At 44.1% G+C, this 16627-nt stretch overlaps 1 gene segment (V, D, J or C); it reads right to left on the reverse strand.

Moving 5' to 3' along the window:
• Positions 1–5537: 5537 nt before the first annotated feature.
• Positions 5538–6330, reverse strand: LOC117553172. The segment is given in 2 exon segments: positions 5538–5893; positions 6324–6330. Coding segments are annotated over 2 exon segments (363 nt in total).
• Between the last annotated feature and the right edge of the window lie 10297 nt (positions 6331–16627).

The following is a 16627-nucleotide window of genomic DNA, read 5'->3' on the forward strand; positions in this document are numbered from 1 at the left end:
CAGAAGTCTCTCTATAGCTGCAGACTGTCTGAGTATCAGAAGTCTCTCTATAACAGCAGACTGTCTGAGTATCAGAAGTCTCTCTATAGCTGCAGACTGTCTGAGTATCAGAAGTCTCTCTATAGCAGCAGACTGTCTGAGTATCAGAAGTCTCTCTATAGCAGCAGACTGTCTGAGTATCAGAAGTCTCTCTATAGCAGCAGACTGTCTGAGTATCAGAAGTCTCTCTATAGCAGCAGACTGTCTGAGTATCTGAAGTCTCTCTATAGCAGCAGACTGACTGAGTATCAGAAGTCTCTCTATAGCAGCAGACTGACTGAGCATCAGAAGTCTCTCTATAGCAGCAGACTGTCTGAGTATCAGAAGTCTCTCTGTAGCAGCAGACTGTCTGAGTATCAGAAGTCTCTCTATAGCAGCAGACTGTCTGAGTATCAGAAGTCTCTCTATAGCAGCAGACTGTCTGAGTATCAGAAGTCTCTCTATAGCAGCAGACTGTCTGAGTATCAGAAGTCTCTCTATAGCTGCAGACTGTCTGAGTATCAGAAGTCTCTCTGTAGCAGCAGACTGACTGAGTATCAGAAGTCTCTCTATAGCTGCAGACTGTCTGAGTATCAGAAGTCTCTCTATAGCTGCAGACTGTCTGAGTATCAGAAGTCTCTCTGTAGCAGCAGACTGTCTGAGTATCAGAAGTCTCTCTATAGCAGCAGACTGTCTGAGTATCAGAAGTCTCTCTATAGCAGCAGACTGTCTGAGTATCAGAAGTCTCTCTATAGCAGCAGACTGACTGAGTATCAGAAGTCTCTCTATAGCAGCAGACTGTCTGAGTATCAGAAGTCTCTCTATAGCAGCAGACTGTCTGAGTATCAGAAGTCTCTCTATAGCAGCAGACTGTCTGAGTATCAGAAGTCTCTCTATAGCAGCAGACTGTCTGAGTATCAGAAGTCTCTCTATAGCTGCAGACTGTCTGAGTATCAGAAGTCTCTCTATAGCAGCAGACTGTCTGAGTATCAGAAGTCTCTCTATAGCAGCAGACTGTCTGAGTATCAGAAGTCTCTCTATAGCAGCAGACTGACTGAGTATCAGAAGTCTCTCTATAGCAGCAGACTGACTGAGCATCAGAAGTCTCTCTATAGCAGCAGACTGACTGAGTATCAGAAGTCTCTCTATAGCAGCAGACTGACTGAGTATCAGAAGTCTCTCTATAGCTGCAGACTGACTGAGTATCAGAAGTCTCTCTATAGCAGCAGACTGTCTGAGTATCAGAAGTCTCTCTATAGCTGCAGACTGACTGAGTATCAGAAGTCTCTCTATAGCAGCAGACTGACTGAGTATCAGAAGTCTCTCTATAGCAGCAGACTGTCTGAGTATCAGAAGTCTCTCTATAACAGCAGACTGTCTGAGTATCAGAAGTCTCTCTATAGCAGCAGACTGACTGAGTATCAGAAGTCTCTCTATAACAGCAGACTGTCTGAGTATCAGAAGTCTCTCTATAGCAGCAGACTGTCTGAGTATCAGAAGTCTCTCTATAGCAGCAGACTGACTGAGTATCAGAAGTCTCTCAGTAGCAGCAGACTGACTGAGTATCAGAAGTCTCTCTATAGCAGCAGACTGACTGAGTATCAGAAGTCTCTCTATAGCAGCAGACTGACTGAGTATCAGAAGTCTCTCTATAGCAGCAGACTGACTGAGTATCAGAAGTCTCTCTATAGCAGCAGACTGACTGAGTATCAGAAGTCTCTCAGTAGCAGCAGACTGACTGAGTATCAGAAGTCTCTCTATAGCAGCAGACTGACTGAGTATCAGAAGTCTCTCTATAGCAGCAGACTGACTGAGTATCAGAAGTCTCTCTATAGCAGCAGACTGACTGAGTATCAGAAGTCTCTCTATAGCTGCAGACTGTCTGAGTATCAGAAGTCTCTCTATAGCAGCAGACTGTCTGAGTATCAGAAGTCTCTCTATAGCAGCAGACTGACTGAGTATCAGAAGTCTCTCTATAGCAGCAGACTGACTGAGTATCAGAAGTCTCTCTATAGCTGCAGACTGACTGAGTATCAGAAGTCTCTCTATAGCAGCAGACTGTCTGAGTATCAGAAGTCTCTCTATAGCTGCAGACTGACTGAGTATCAGAAGTCTCTCTATAGCAGCAGACTGTCTGAGCATCAGAAGTCTCTCTGTAGCAGCAGACTGTCTGAGTATCAGAAGTCTCTCTATAGCAGCAGACTGTCTGAGTATCAGAAGTCTCTCTATAGCAGCAGACTGTCTGAGTATCAGAAGTCTCTCTATAGCAGCAGACTGTCTGAGTATCAGAAGTCTCTCTATAGCAGCAGACTGACTGAGTATCAGAAGTCTCTCTATAGCAGCAGACTGACTGAGTATCAGAAGTCTCTCTATAGCAGCAGACTGACTGAGTATCAGAAGTCTCTCTATAGCAGCAGACTGACTGAGCATCAGAAGTCTCTCTATAGCAGCAGACTGACTGAGCATCAGAAGTCTCTCTATAGCAGCAGACTGTCTGAGCATCAGAAGTCTCTCTATAGCAGCAGACTGTCTGAGTATCAGAAGTCTCTCTATAGCAGCAGACTGACTGAGTATCAGAAGTCTCTCTGTAGCAGCAGACTGACTGAGTATCAGAAGTCTCTCTATAACAGCAGACTGTCTGAGTATCAGAAGTCTCTCTATAGCAGCAGACTGACTGAGTATCAGAAGTCTCTCTATAGCAGCAGACTGACTGAGTATCAGAAGTCTCTCTATAGCAGCAGACTGACTGAGTATCAGAAGTCTCTCTATAGCAGCAGACTGACTGAGTATCAGAAGTCTCTCTATAGCTGCAGACTGTCTGAGTATCAGAAGTCTCTCTATAGCAGCAGACTGTCTGAGTATCAGAAGTCTCTCTATAGCAGCAGACTGTCTGAGTATCAGAAGTCTCTCTATAGCAGCAGACTGACTGAGTATCAGAAGTCTCTCTATAGCAGCAGACTGCCTGAGCATCAGAAGTCTTGCTCCATGCAATAGTCAGTATCACAGGGAGCGCAGCTCACCCCATCCTATTTTCCTTCTCTCTCCATGAATGTTATGTTCATTCTTTTATAATGACCTTGCGGTGTCTTCCGATCCTCTCTAGTTACTTACAGATGCTGCGCCTTCTGCTGGTTCGGGGGATTTCACAATGAGTGGTTGCCCCACCAGCTTGCCATGCCCTTCGTTCAACCTAATGACTCTGGATCTACACGTCAAGCCCTCAAGGATTTCTCATATTCTGCCTCCAACCAAGAGCATGATTCAAAGCATACAATTCAGCTTGGTACTTTATCTTCTTCTGTCTCTCTCCTCCCGTTCCTGTCTAAAACACTTGAACGCGCTGTCTTTAAACAACTCTCCTGTTATCTCCATCAGAACAACCTTCTGGATCCGCACCAGTCTGGTTTCAAGGCAGGTCACTCCACAGAAACTGCTCTCATTGCTGTCACGGAGGAATTGCACACTGCCAAAACTGCATCCCTCTCCTCTGTCATCATCCTGTTGGACCTGTCTGCTGCATTCGACACGGTGAATCATCAGATCCTCCTTCACACTCTCCAAAAACTTGGAGTTTCAGGCTCTGCACTTTCCCTCCTCACCTCATACCTGAAAGACCGTACCTACAGGGTGACTTGGAGAGGGTCTGAGTCCGACCCTTGTCAATTAACTACGGGGGTCCCTCAGGGCTCTGTTCTTGGTCCCCTCCTCTTCTCCCTGTACACAAACTCGCTCGGATCAGTCATTAGCCCGTATGGTTTTTCATACCACTGCTACGCTGACGACACCCAATTAATCCTGTCCTTTCCCCGCTCAGAGACCCAGGTCGTTGCACGCATCTCTGCTTGTCTAGCTGACATCTCTCAGTGGATGTCTGCTCACCACCTCAAGCTCAACCTTGACAAGACTGAGCTGCTCTTCCTCCCGGGAAAAGATTGTCCCACTCTTGACCTAACAATCAACATCGGCACCTCAGTTGTTTCCCCGACTCAGACTGCAAGGAATCTGGGTGTGACCCTAGATAACAACCTGTCCTTCACTGCAAACATCGCTGCTACAACCCGCTGCTGCAGATACACGCTTTACAACATCAGGAAGATACGTCCCCAGCTGACTCAGAAAGCCGACTCAGGTTCTGGTCCAGGCTCTCGTCATCTCACGCCTAGACTACTGCAACTCCCTCCTGGCTGGTCTACCTGCATGTGCCATCCGACCTCTGCAGCTCATCCAGAATGCAGCGGCTCGTCTGGTCTTCAACCTTCCTAAATGTCTCCCACACCACTCCGCTCCTCCGCTCCCTTCACTGGCTTCCGGTAACTGCTAGAATCCACTTCAAGACACTGGTACTTGCTTACCATGCTGCGAATGGATCTGGCCCTTCCTACATCCAGGACATGGTTAAACCGTACACCCCAGCGCGTGCACTACGCTCTGCATCAGCCAAACGACTCGTTGCGCCCTTGCTGCGAGGGGGACCCAAGTTCCCATCGGCGAAAACACGTGGGTTTGCTGTCCTGGCTCCAAGATGGTGGAATGAGCTCCCCATTGACATCAGGACGGCAGATAGCTTGCACACCTTCCGGCGCAAACTGAAAACTCATCTCTTTCGACTCCACTTCGAGTGATAGAACGATTAACGAAGCACTTTTATACCAATAAAGGACTGGATTACCTAAACCCAGTTGAGTAGCACTTGAAATGTTTGGCTCTATGAAACCTGATGTACTTATATGATTCTGTTTTCTTCAAGGTTGTGTCTTCCTGGTCGAATGTACTTATTGTAAGTCGCTTTGGATAAAAGCGTCAGCTAAATGCAATGTAATGTAATGTAATGTAATAAGTCACCATGGAGATCTAGCCCGCTAAAAAGTGAACCAGCTTCGTAGTACCGGAAATCCCAGAAGTTATCTTGATATACGAAAATCCTGCTTCGTAGTATGCCCCCCTGGTCGGGAGCAGGTTAGGTTGCAGGCTAAGAGCTCAACTCAGTGAAAGCACCGCCTGCTGACCAATCAGAGCTCAGTGTGCGGAGTTTAAAGCGATCAAGTCATATTACAGGAGAAAGGAAATAGAGAAAAGCTGCCGTTGCAGGAAAGACGGCCGGCAAAAATCACCGACAATGTGAACGTGAACATTAATAGAATATCACCTCCCATCTTCAGAGCAATCTGACTATTATAACATTAGCGTTAAGAAAGCTTACTGAAATATCTGCCACAACATAAGTAACCGGATCAGAGTCACATTAAGTACAGTCCATATCACTTCATAATGTATCATCTCCTGATCTGAGTCAGCTGAGCCGTATCTGGCCGTGCAACACTCACAGCGTCACAGACTGGATGCAGAAGTATTATTCAGTGTGAGGATGGTTCTCTTCACAGCAGCACTTATTATTGACTGGATGGTTGAACACAGTGCAGAAGACGTGCACCTCCTACTTGATCATGTGGCCCTCTAGTGGAGGTGAACAGCTCGGTACAACAGTGTGGAGAAAAGGCTTCCAGCAGCTTGTCAGTGTTTCAGCTGGTGTTTTTGTACAGAGTGTTGGTGTTTCCTGTCACTGTGGGCCTCACAGCACAGTAGAACACAGCAGAGTCTGTCACTGCAGCAGAGGAGATGATCAAATCTATGTTCTTCCCTGCAGACAGTTTAGAAGACAACTTTGTGTCTGATTTCAGAGACTCTGCTAGACTTGTAAAACTTGTTCCTGAGATGTAGAGAAGAAACTCTGGTGGTTTTCCTGGATATTGTCGATACCAGAAGAAATCTTCACTAGCCGTTATAGTTTTGGTGTATCTGTAGGAGAGAGTAACAGAGCTGCCTTCTGGACTGAACTCTTCTCTCTGTAATGCAGTGAGATCTTCACAGCTGACCCCTGAAGAGAGGAGTAATTCAAAAGACTCAGTTAATAGATCACATTTGATCAACATTAGAAGTTAACGTGTTTATGCAGAATGTTACGTACCTCTTAGAATGGAAACTAACAGTAGAGAATGTAAATAATGGTGTAATGACAGCATGTTGAATGAAGGTGATGATGGTCTGTGTTGAATGAAGGTGAATATGGAAGTTCCTCTCTCTTCTATAGTTCAGGAACATCTTAGCTCCTCCCTGAATCTCTCTGTCTCCTCTTAGATCTGTATTTCACTTCTCAGTTACACTTCCTCCTGGGTAACAGGTCATCACGTGTGTGTCGTCTGCATAGCTATGGTAACTTATTTCATTGTTATCCATTAACTAAGCTACTGGAAGCATGTAGATGTAAAATAGAAGAGTCCCCAGGATGGAGCCTTGAGGAACCCCACAGGTCATATTCGTCCACTCAGATGTTTAGTTACCTATAGAAACAAAGTGTTTCCTGTCCTTTCAGTAGGATTCAGACCAATAAAAACAGTGCCCGAGTCCCACCCAGTTTTCCAGTCGGTCTAGTAATATGTTGTGGTCAAAAGTTTCAAATGCAGCGCTGAGATCTAATAATACTGACAGTGAGTTTCTGCCACTGTCTGTGTTTAAGTGGATGTCATTAAAACGTTAATTAGAGCAGTCTCAGTGCTGTGTGACTGGGAACACATCAAAACAGTTATCAAGTGCCAAAACAGCTTTTTAATTGTTAAAAAACATTTTTCCAATTATTTATATGAAAAACAGGAAGTGTTGGTGAAGGTCCATCAGGAGTCTGGCACCTGGTGGAATGCTCTCATTGAACATTATTAGGATACATGTGAGAGATAAGTTAAAGTAACGTGGTGTTGAAGCATCAAATAAAGGAGGCCTCTCTGCTGGGGGTTGAGTTGTTTGAACGTTAGTTGTGTTGTGTGTTGTTTCCCTAAAGTCTGACAGAGAGAGACTCCCTCTGGTGGATGTTGATCAGTATTGTGTTGTCTTTGCTCCAGAGGTTTTTGTACAGAGTGTTGGTGTTTCCTGTCACTGTGGGCCTCACAGCACAGTAGTACACAGCAGAGTCTGTCACTGCAACAGAGGAGATGCTCAGATAGATCTGGGTTTTATCCTCATCTGATTTAACGGACAGTCGAGAGTTTGATGCAGGTTGTGTTCCCCAGTGAAGGATGAGGAACTCTGGTGGTTTTCCTGGATATTGTCGATACCAGTAGAAATAATCACTCGCTGCTATAGTTTTGGAGTATCTGTAGGACAGAGTAACAGAGCTGCCTTCTGGACTGGACTCTTCTTGCTTTGATGGAGTGAGATCTTCACAGCTGACTGGAGAGAGGATTAATTCAAAGAAATCATTTATTAAATCGCATTAAATTAAACTGTAATTAAACGTTTTCGCTCAGAATGTTACATACCTCTTAGAAGGGACACTAAACATAACAAAATGAAACAATGATGTAATGACAGCATGTTGAATGAAGGTGATGATGATGGTCTGTGTTGAACTCTGGTGAATATGGAAGTTCCTCTCTCTTCTATAGTTCAGGAACATCTTAGCTCCTCCCTGAATCTCTCTGTCTCCTCTTAGATCTGTATTTCACTTCTCAGTTACACTTCCTCCTGGGTAACAGATCCAAAGGCAGTCTTTAAATAAAAAGTCAGAGGACCTAGGATTGAACCCTGTGGGACACCACAATGAATCACAGACCAACAGAGAATTGTATTTTATAAAGATAAGAAAAAAAGTAATCAAAACGTAAGTCCTTGATGTGTACCTGTTTATTGAGAGAGGTGATTTAAAGTGTTTGATCAGTTAGTAAATAAAAACGTAACAATGACTTGCATTAACGTGAAGACAGATTAGTGAGAGGTGTTTCATCTAGACAGAAATCTGTTTTAAATTATCTTAATCTAATATGAATGTTGCTTCATCACTCAATATTTAAAAGGTCTTGAACACCACAACACAAGCTGCTGTTCCAATTGAACCTATGATCACATTGTGCTCAGAGATGAACTGAAACCAATGAGAAAGTGAGAGGACCTAGGATTGAACCCTGTGGTACACCATGTGAAATCACAGACTCACAGAAAAACTTATTTTAAGTTCATGGAGACTACTTACTTTTATTTCAACGTGTGATAAAAGGACAGATTTCAATGGTTGAGTTAAACATTTGAACCTGTGGATGTGAATCAAAGGCAGTACATGTTTTTGCATAATAGTGAAATGTACATACAGTATCATTCAAATGATCAAGCAGGTAAATGACATTACTGTATGATCACAAACTATTGATGTTTGTCAGAGAGAGGCTCCCTCTGGTGGATGTTGGGCAGTATTGTGTTGTCTGTGCTCCAGAGGTTTGTGTACAGAGTGTTGGTGTTTCCTGTCACTGTGGGCCTCACAGCACAGTAGTACACAGCAGAGTCTGTCTCTTTAGCTGAGATGATCTCCAGATCAACTCGTTTCTCTGTTTTGTCAATGTGAGCAGAGAAATCAGACTCAGTGGGATGGATCCCTCCTGCCTCTGTGATGTGGAGCAGGAACTCTGGTCTGGATCTCTGGTATTGTCGGTACCACTGGATATTGTAGATAGCCCCCTCATATTTACATGTCAGGCTGATGTTTCTGCCCTCTGCAACATGTTCTTCACTTCTTTCTGGCTTTATGCTGTTCATGGAGCCCAGGGCTGCAAAATGAGAATTACTCATGTCAGTTAGTCTGCAGGAGAATTTAACATTAAGAGACTCAACGGAGGCTCTTCAATTTCCTGTCATCTTTGATCAGTTTGAGATAAAACATGACCAAATGTCTTCATAGATCACAACGGTTGCTGCCTTACACAATCAAACCTCCAGGTATGAAATCTCTGGCTAATACAGCGGGTTGAATGAGACTTTGTCTCTGTTCCAACACTCACCTATGAAGAGAGAGAAGAGTAAACAGAGGTAAAGCAACATGTCTTTGGAGATGTTGAAGTCAAACAGTCAGCAGATGAGTTCTTCTCCTGCAGAAGTGAAGCAGGAAACAGCCTCTCTGCTGCTCAGCCCTTCTCCTCAACATCAGATGATTGTGCTTTTAGTTCCTCAAACATCTCACAGATCATCTCATTGGTTGATATAAACGTCAGTGGGCGGGGCCAGAGAATCATGTTTTACTGGTTTTAAACCATCAAAGTACTTTTCTCATATTTAAAACATGTAGTTCTTGTTGGGGAAATATTTTTCCAAGGCCCATAACTTTGACCCAGTTTATCAGTTCAAACTGTCCTGACTGAGCGCACGCACCTCGTAACCTTGGCTGCTGTGCTCTCAGTGTTCTGTCTCCCTGTTCCTGCCTGTTGGCGTCAGCTGATAGAGGTGTTATGATTTTATCTTGTTATGCAGCATGTTGATGATGCTCTCGGAACTAGCTAAATACATGGGTCTGGGGTAGAGTTCTTCAGAATTGACGTGGCAACTCTACCGTGAAGTCAGAACCTCTGGCTCTTGGACTTGTGGTGTGAATTCTCCGGCTGAAGCTCCCAAATAAACCATCAGTGTTTGACATCAAAGCTCCTGCTCTTCCTGAGTCGGTGACTCCCACTGCATAGCTACACAGAAGTTTCCCTTACAAATTGGCGTTGTCGGCAGGATACCAACAAATCTTCAGAACTGGTAAGTGTGATTTCAAATCCACATTTGGACATTGCCTTACCAGAATCTGTGATTGACGGTATCCTAAAATTAGCTGTGAAACTGAGCGGCTGTGTTTCGTTTTTGGTTAATGAACATTTGGGGATAATAAACCCAGGAGATCAGTGTCTGGGGACTCAGTCCTGGCTGATTTCCTCTGTGTGTGCTGCTCGGGACGAAAGTGACATACAAGCATACACAGCTCATGTTTAGAGAAACCTTAAAGAAAGGCATCAGTAAAGTGGAGCTTCTGTATGAAAGCAATGTAAAGATTTGTATTGGACAAATCAGCTGAATTCTGGGTGTTTCAGCGGCCAACACAGAAGTTGGAAATAAGCAGCCGGAGATATTACTCCTATCGCCTCTGTGAACACGGCTCCAGCAGCAGCCGCGGGTGTGTGTGTAAATACCTCCCTGTGTTTGTGGGGCTGAAGCCGTGCAGCTGAGAGGGAGAAAGTCACAGCTTTAACTCACACCACCGCCGTCTCTATTAAAAACGAGATGGTCTAAAAGCACTCGTTGTTTGTGACCGTTTTCTAACGTACATGGTAAGACGGGGCCGCGTGAGGTGCGTGCATCACCCGATGCGCCACAGTTCCCTTCTTTGCTAGAGGAGCTGGTGGCGGTCCGGGGTGCATACATAAAATGCTAGGCTAATTGATCACGGGTGGGCAGTGGCAAGCAAGTGTAGAACAAAACTGTGTTTCATCGTTGTGATGAACTCGATAGTAAGTGTATAGGCTGGTCGAGTAGGACTACAGTCAACCGTGCTGTTGTTGGAGAGAAAGGGTAACGGAAAAAGTCTATGTTCTCCTGGTCGGGGGGGGGCACAGCGCCACTAGAATAGAGTAGTGGTGTCGCAAGAGGATAAGCTAGTTATCGCTCTTGGACGGTCTTCAGGCACGATCTTAGCACTTGTAGAAGGGTGGACGCGTGAGTCAAGGCGCCCCATCAATAATTCCCCACCCCCTCTGAAACCTCTTAATTCGGACTAAATTGAGCTGAAGAGCTTTGCGGTCGCGCTGGTGTTTATTACGAGTTCATGTTTTGTTTGTCTGATTGTTTGTAGGGGGGTCTATATTGGTTTGTCCCGCCGTCTTGTGGATGTTTTGTAAGAACTAATAATGAATCAGTCCATAGACAGGGTAACATGAACTAAACTTTAGTTATCTCGCCAAAAGTAAATGACTTGAGAAAAATAAATAATATAAAGATGTAAAGCAAAATTCTGGTCGTATAAATGTGCTGCAAAATGAAAATAAATAGCAAAAGAGTGTTTTTATGTCCTGCCTCTGAGTGCAGAGGAATATGTAAACAAGAAGCCCACTGTTCAGGGTGTGCGCTAGGTGTAAGAAGAAAAGAAGATTATATTGCTTTAAGAATCCATTCTTAAATGGTATTGCTGGAATGTTAAGATATCTTTGTGAACTTGTATAAACCCTATGCCCCGTCTTACACCCTGAGACCCTCAGAGACCTGCCTGAGGAGATCAGAGTTGCAAAATCTGTTTGTTTTTTAGGTCAATGTTGTATTATTTGTTTAATTTATTCTTAAATCTATGTATTGTACGGTAATAATGAATAAAAACGTAATGTATTGAACACATTCCGAAACAAAGCAGATAAGACAGAACTAGACTCAGACATAATACTAATTGTTGTTGAAACCTTTTGCGCTGTTGCTGCAAAATGGAAACTTTGTTGATTGTCTGTTCCAACTGGCCACTGGAATCAGATAATTAATATAAGGTGAAGTTCAATTACAGTTTTAAAAATAGTTTAACATTATTTATTAAACTGCTTCAAATGATTTCTAGTATCAACCAATTGGTCTCCATAGACATTACTCAAATTAAAATAGTTGTTAAAGTTTTCTGAAACCGAGCTTATGAACAACAGAGTAAAGGTCGCTGGTTAAGCCTGGATCAATATATTTGTTGAAGTTTTTATTGTGTGCATAATAAATGTTTGAAACCTTCGACAATCTCTTTAAAATATTAATTACAGTTAAAAAATAGATGTTGTTTTCCAAGGGCCTCTCTTTCACAGGCCCACACTTTGAATCATAACACTTCCAAGTCCTACAGAAACTCAGTATCATTTTGTGTTGCAAGCCAAATCCAGGGGTTCTACTCGAGCCCAATTTTAAATACCATATACCATTATATTGGTTCTCATAACATTCTCACTGCTGTCCCAAATGTTTTAAACCTTGGGCAGACAAGCTGTTCACACACCCACACACTCACACACATTGGATACGTTTTCACCTTATCCACATTGTAAATTGTTGCCTTCTTTAAAGTTATTAGTAATTCCAGATTCATTATTCAATTAAATGTGGTACATAACATAGAATAAATAAAATAACTTTGACTTGATAATTTTGTTCACAACATTAGACCTTGTCCTCTAATCTCTACTAGAATAAGATACGTGTGCATGTTTGGGTGTTTTAACACTCCTGTAATGTACCTAATCTTCTTATCCTTTTCATTACAGAGCTGGGAAAATGGTGTATTGCTTAGATTCTGATCCGTGCAAGTCCAATTTTGACTGACTTTAGTTCTAATGTTAATTTGACTTCAACTCATAGGTAATTATTTAGATTAACTCAACATTTCACATGATGATGGATTAGTGCTCCACATTTTTCCCACTAATTTGTTGTGCAATTAGGCCAATGGTAAAGAGAGACATTGATGACCTTGTGTCCCTTTTGTTAGTACGTGGTTCCATTTTGTCTATGGCCTTGGACGGCTTCACTAAGAGTCACCCAGTTCTGCCCTGCTACAGTCCCGCTGAGTGCAGTCGCAGAGATGCTATGGCTGCTCTACATGAAATGACATGAATGGTCTGGTCCGAGAATGGACACCATTTCCTGCTCCCAGAGAGAATGATGCTCCTCAAACTGAACATTACAGCCGTTGATACTCTCTCACGTGGGCCACTCCCCCCACCAAGCCATGAACTGAAAGGGTGACTTCTGCTTTGAAAACCTGGAAGCCTCCCTGTCATACCAGCACCAACCCTTGGGTCAGTCAGATGAGACTAACGGCTTCACTTAGGGCATTTGGTTCAGACACATGATTCTCGTTACCACAGAGTGGGTTGTTTTTTTAAGGCTATTCATACTGCTATGCAGAGGATGCCTGTAAGTTGGCAAGCTGTTAAAAGCCCCTACTATTTTTAGTATAGGCCTAATGTCAGGGGCCTGTTACTGTCTAAGGTTCAAATGGGGCTTTGCTTTAGTGCGCGTAACACCAAAGCCAAATCCCACTGAGGTGCCAGTGTGCGTTACACCGGTCTGAGTCTCCATACTCCTCGCATACAACGGCTGCTGCGTTCTGCGAGCCCCTCGGTTAAATTCGCCGGGAATATACATTGCTCTGATGGAGAGCAACGTGTGTGCGCGCCCAGAACATCAGCCGCCTGGCTGCGTTCAGAAGCTGCGCAGATCGTACTCCTCCCTGGCGATTGAGGTAGGCTGCTTCCATAGCCGTGGCCTGTTGTCTGTGCAAATCAACACATGTTTGATTGTACAGCAACGGGGCGACTCCCCCGTTCTTTTCGGAGATTTAGAAAAATAGCGGGAGTAAACCGCGCAAGACACTGTTCCTGGGATAACAGGAGTGTTTCTTGCATCCCATGGAACTGCTGGGGGGAGAGGCTTCTCTGTGATGTGCCGTAATGGTCGTCATGGTGACGTGCCACGCCCTCGCCGCTGCTGCCCGTGAAGCAAAAGGGCTGCGAGGGAGTTTCCACACGCTGCATTCCACTCCGTCTCTCATCATGAGGCGCGTACACGCCCAGAGGATGAGAGGTGTGTGTATGCTGTCCACACGAGGCGTTATAACAGTGCTCGTGGATTTATTATGACCGTGTGTAAGGCATATCTGGGACAGAGGAATGCCTCGAGCTCTGCAGTTTATAAACCAATAGGTTAAAACAGCAGGCTTCTGCAGTGAATGAAGCACCTCTGGAGACTCCCCCTGTGGGGGAGACCCAGGGGAATCCCCCCTGTGACCAGCTGACGCCAATGCCGAGCAGCTGCGTCACGGAGAGGGCTGTGTGGTTTGTGACACGAGTCTGAGAGGGAAGAGAACAGCTCTTCTTCCAATTTATTATGAAACCCAGGCTTTGACAGATGCGATATGAGATGTACCGCCATGTTTAGAGTCGGAGAGGTCCTGATAATTTATTCCGGTAAATGACTCTCACCTACTAATTGACCCGACCGAAGTTATTGAGTCTATGTAAGTTTACTGCTTGGCTCAGATCCACCAACGTCAGCAAGATCTCACCTCTATTAACTCCTGAAGAACCAGGTTCAATTAACTGCTGTTTCTATTCAGACAACTCTCTTTAATCTGTTTAAGGGATCCCGAAGGATTTTGATATCAGTAAATGGAGTGTGCTCCTACCTAAGTGTGAGTGGCAGGGTGCAGTCTTACCTTTGAAGCAGGAGAGTGTGGCTATCTGATGTATATCCTTGACCCTGACCATGGAGGGGTTGAGGTTCCTCCCTGGATGACACCTCCAAACGAAAGGCCAGATAACTCGGTCGACATTTGTTATGGATTTTTTAGACCTCGTCAATAGTCGCTCATGACTTTGTGACAAGGTCAATGAGGCCCCACACAATGATAGCACAAACGAGAAACCAGAGGCAAATGAAACAGCTTAGCTGGCACTGGCTCATGACATCCTGTGTGTGCAGTGTGAGATTAGGTGTATGTGGTGCCAGTGTGGTGCTGGTGGTGACTAGGACACGTCACTTGTTGTCGTCTGCCGTTGGTGACTAGGACACGTCACTTGTTGTCGTCTGTTTCTACCGACTCTCCTGGCCTGTGACTACGACCTTGCAGTGGCTGACATGGACCCACGTGGCTCTCTCTGTGACCTTGACCGCTGTCTGGGTGATGAGGAGCACCTGGTAGGGACCTTGCCAACGGTTGGATTTCCAGCTCTTTCTCCGGAAGTCCTTGACCACCACGAAGTCGCCGGGTTGGAGATGGTGAAGTGGACCAGTGGCAGGGGGTAGGTAGGGTTGCTGCTACCTGGCGTCTGATATCTGACCATGCAGTTATCAGGTAGTCGTCGTCCTTTTTTGGGAAATCCACTGCGATCTGAGTGGCTCAGTGGATAGAGATGCAGCCTGTCCCACAGAGCTGGACGAAACATCATCCTCCACAGGGGGACAGGTGACTCAGCCGCTGATCCATGCTGCACAGGTTTCCTGGGTCCAGGACTTGGCTTCACTTGAGGCACTGTGACTAAAGTTGTCCTGCTAGGCAGGTTCAAATCCTCTTGGTAGATTGCTGAGGTATTAATCTCAACAATATAGCTAAGATCAAGTATAAATCATTTCTATGATTCATAAAAAGTTGTTTCAGTTAAAATAAAACTTCACCAAGGGTTTTCTCAAGAGGGTCGTGTATTCCATATTGCTCTGGAATTTCTATATACAGCAAGGTGATTATTTCTCCTCTTACTCAGTTGGCCTCTAACGGCAGAAAGCACTGGGCCATAATTTACTCTTATCAGTTTAACGACCTGACAGCCCTACACCTCCATGCTGTGTGAGAACCAGCGAAAAAGAAGGAGAGATGTGCTCAAAAAATCAAATTTAAATGAATACTCTTTTAGGGTGTAAGCGTATATCAATTAAAAATAACTGAAAAGAAAACTAATAGTGTAAAGTTAAAAAACAATGAGAAAAATAATATAAAGGTTATTTTCCATTTCCTCTTTGATACTGAGGTATTCTTCATTCAAGCTCTAATGATCCATATGCTAATAGACAGAGTTTCGTCTTGCCATCTTTCTTTGCATAATTCACTATAGATTCTAACAGTTCTACTGCTAAATCCTTTGTATTGGAGCTATTGCTTGTTACTCAGATTTAAATTCCCTCTTTTGCTCTATAAAATATCCCTTGGCACAGAATTCACCAAGACAAATTCTAACTTATTGCGGGAAGATCCCACAAAAAGCCATCCTCTCCTGTGGAAGAAAGCACATTAACTGCCACGTGTGTGTGCAAAACATGTCATGTGATGTGAGACTGATAGCATCAATAGTGGATGGGTAGGCCGCAGTCATATTCCTATCTGGATTCTAAACTCAGTTGGCTTGGGTGAACCGGTCCCCTCCTCTGGAGTGAAACTACTTTCCCAGAGATTGACTTCACTGTATCCAAACCTTCTGATTTAGTTTTAAGCTAACCCTTCTCTGGACTTTGCCCCTTTCTGGTCACCCATACACAATTTCTGAACTTAAACGGAAAAGGTGTGATAGTTAGATATGACCTGACCTTTGCCCTAGGTAGCTTTTCCATACTTATAGGAATATATTCAGCCTTGTCAAATTGATTGGAATGTCCCAATTTGTTTTACAGTTTGTTATACTCCACTCTTTGGCTGCTCTAACGCCTGATACTTATACGGTAAAGACCAGATAGGTGTGATTCCCTTTATCCTGCAAGGGTGACAAAACTCTCTCATTTTTAAAGTGAGTGACATTATCCATTCCTACTTTCTCAGTTTTAGGAAAAATACTTATATGTTCCGCCATTTTAGCAGACACTGTGTTCCAGTTGCTCTGGTCAGAGGATAAACATGTTTATGACTCCCTCCATTTATCAAAGGTCACAAGGAAATACTTATTCCCACTGGGAGTGCGGGTCAGAAAAGGACCTGCTATGTCAGCACTAATAATGGTTAGTGGTCCTTCCTCTATTATTTTAAGATGCTCAGGATGAACTTTCTTAAACCCATCCACCTCTACACATTGAAGACATGTTGACCATGTGTGTTGTAGGTGCAATCGCAGTTTTGGTAAGAGGATTTTATTGTGGAGACAATATTTCCTCATCTGAAATAGGCCCACATGGCCTAAACTGCTGTGTAATTCACGCACAACCTAAGGAGCTTCTTCAGGTGGTACGTGAATGCTTCCACCCTTTTTCCATATTCTAGGGAATATGGCAGTCTGGTGGTTAACTCGTCCCGTGCTTTAAGCAAGGTAAAACTTCT

Source organism: Gymnodraco acuticeps, unplaced genomic scaffold, assembly GCF_902827175.1.
Source record: "Gymnodraco acuticeps unplaced genomic scaffold, fGymAcu1.1, whole genome shotgun sequence".
Lineage (NCBI taxonomy): Eukaryota > Metazoa > Chordata > Actinopteri > Perciformes > Bathydraconidae > Gymnodraco > Gymnodraco acuticeps.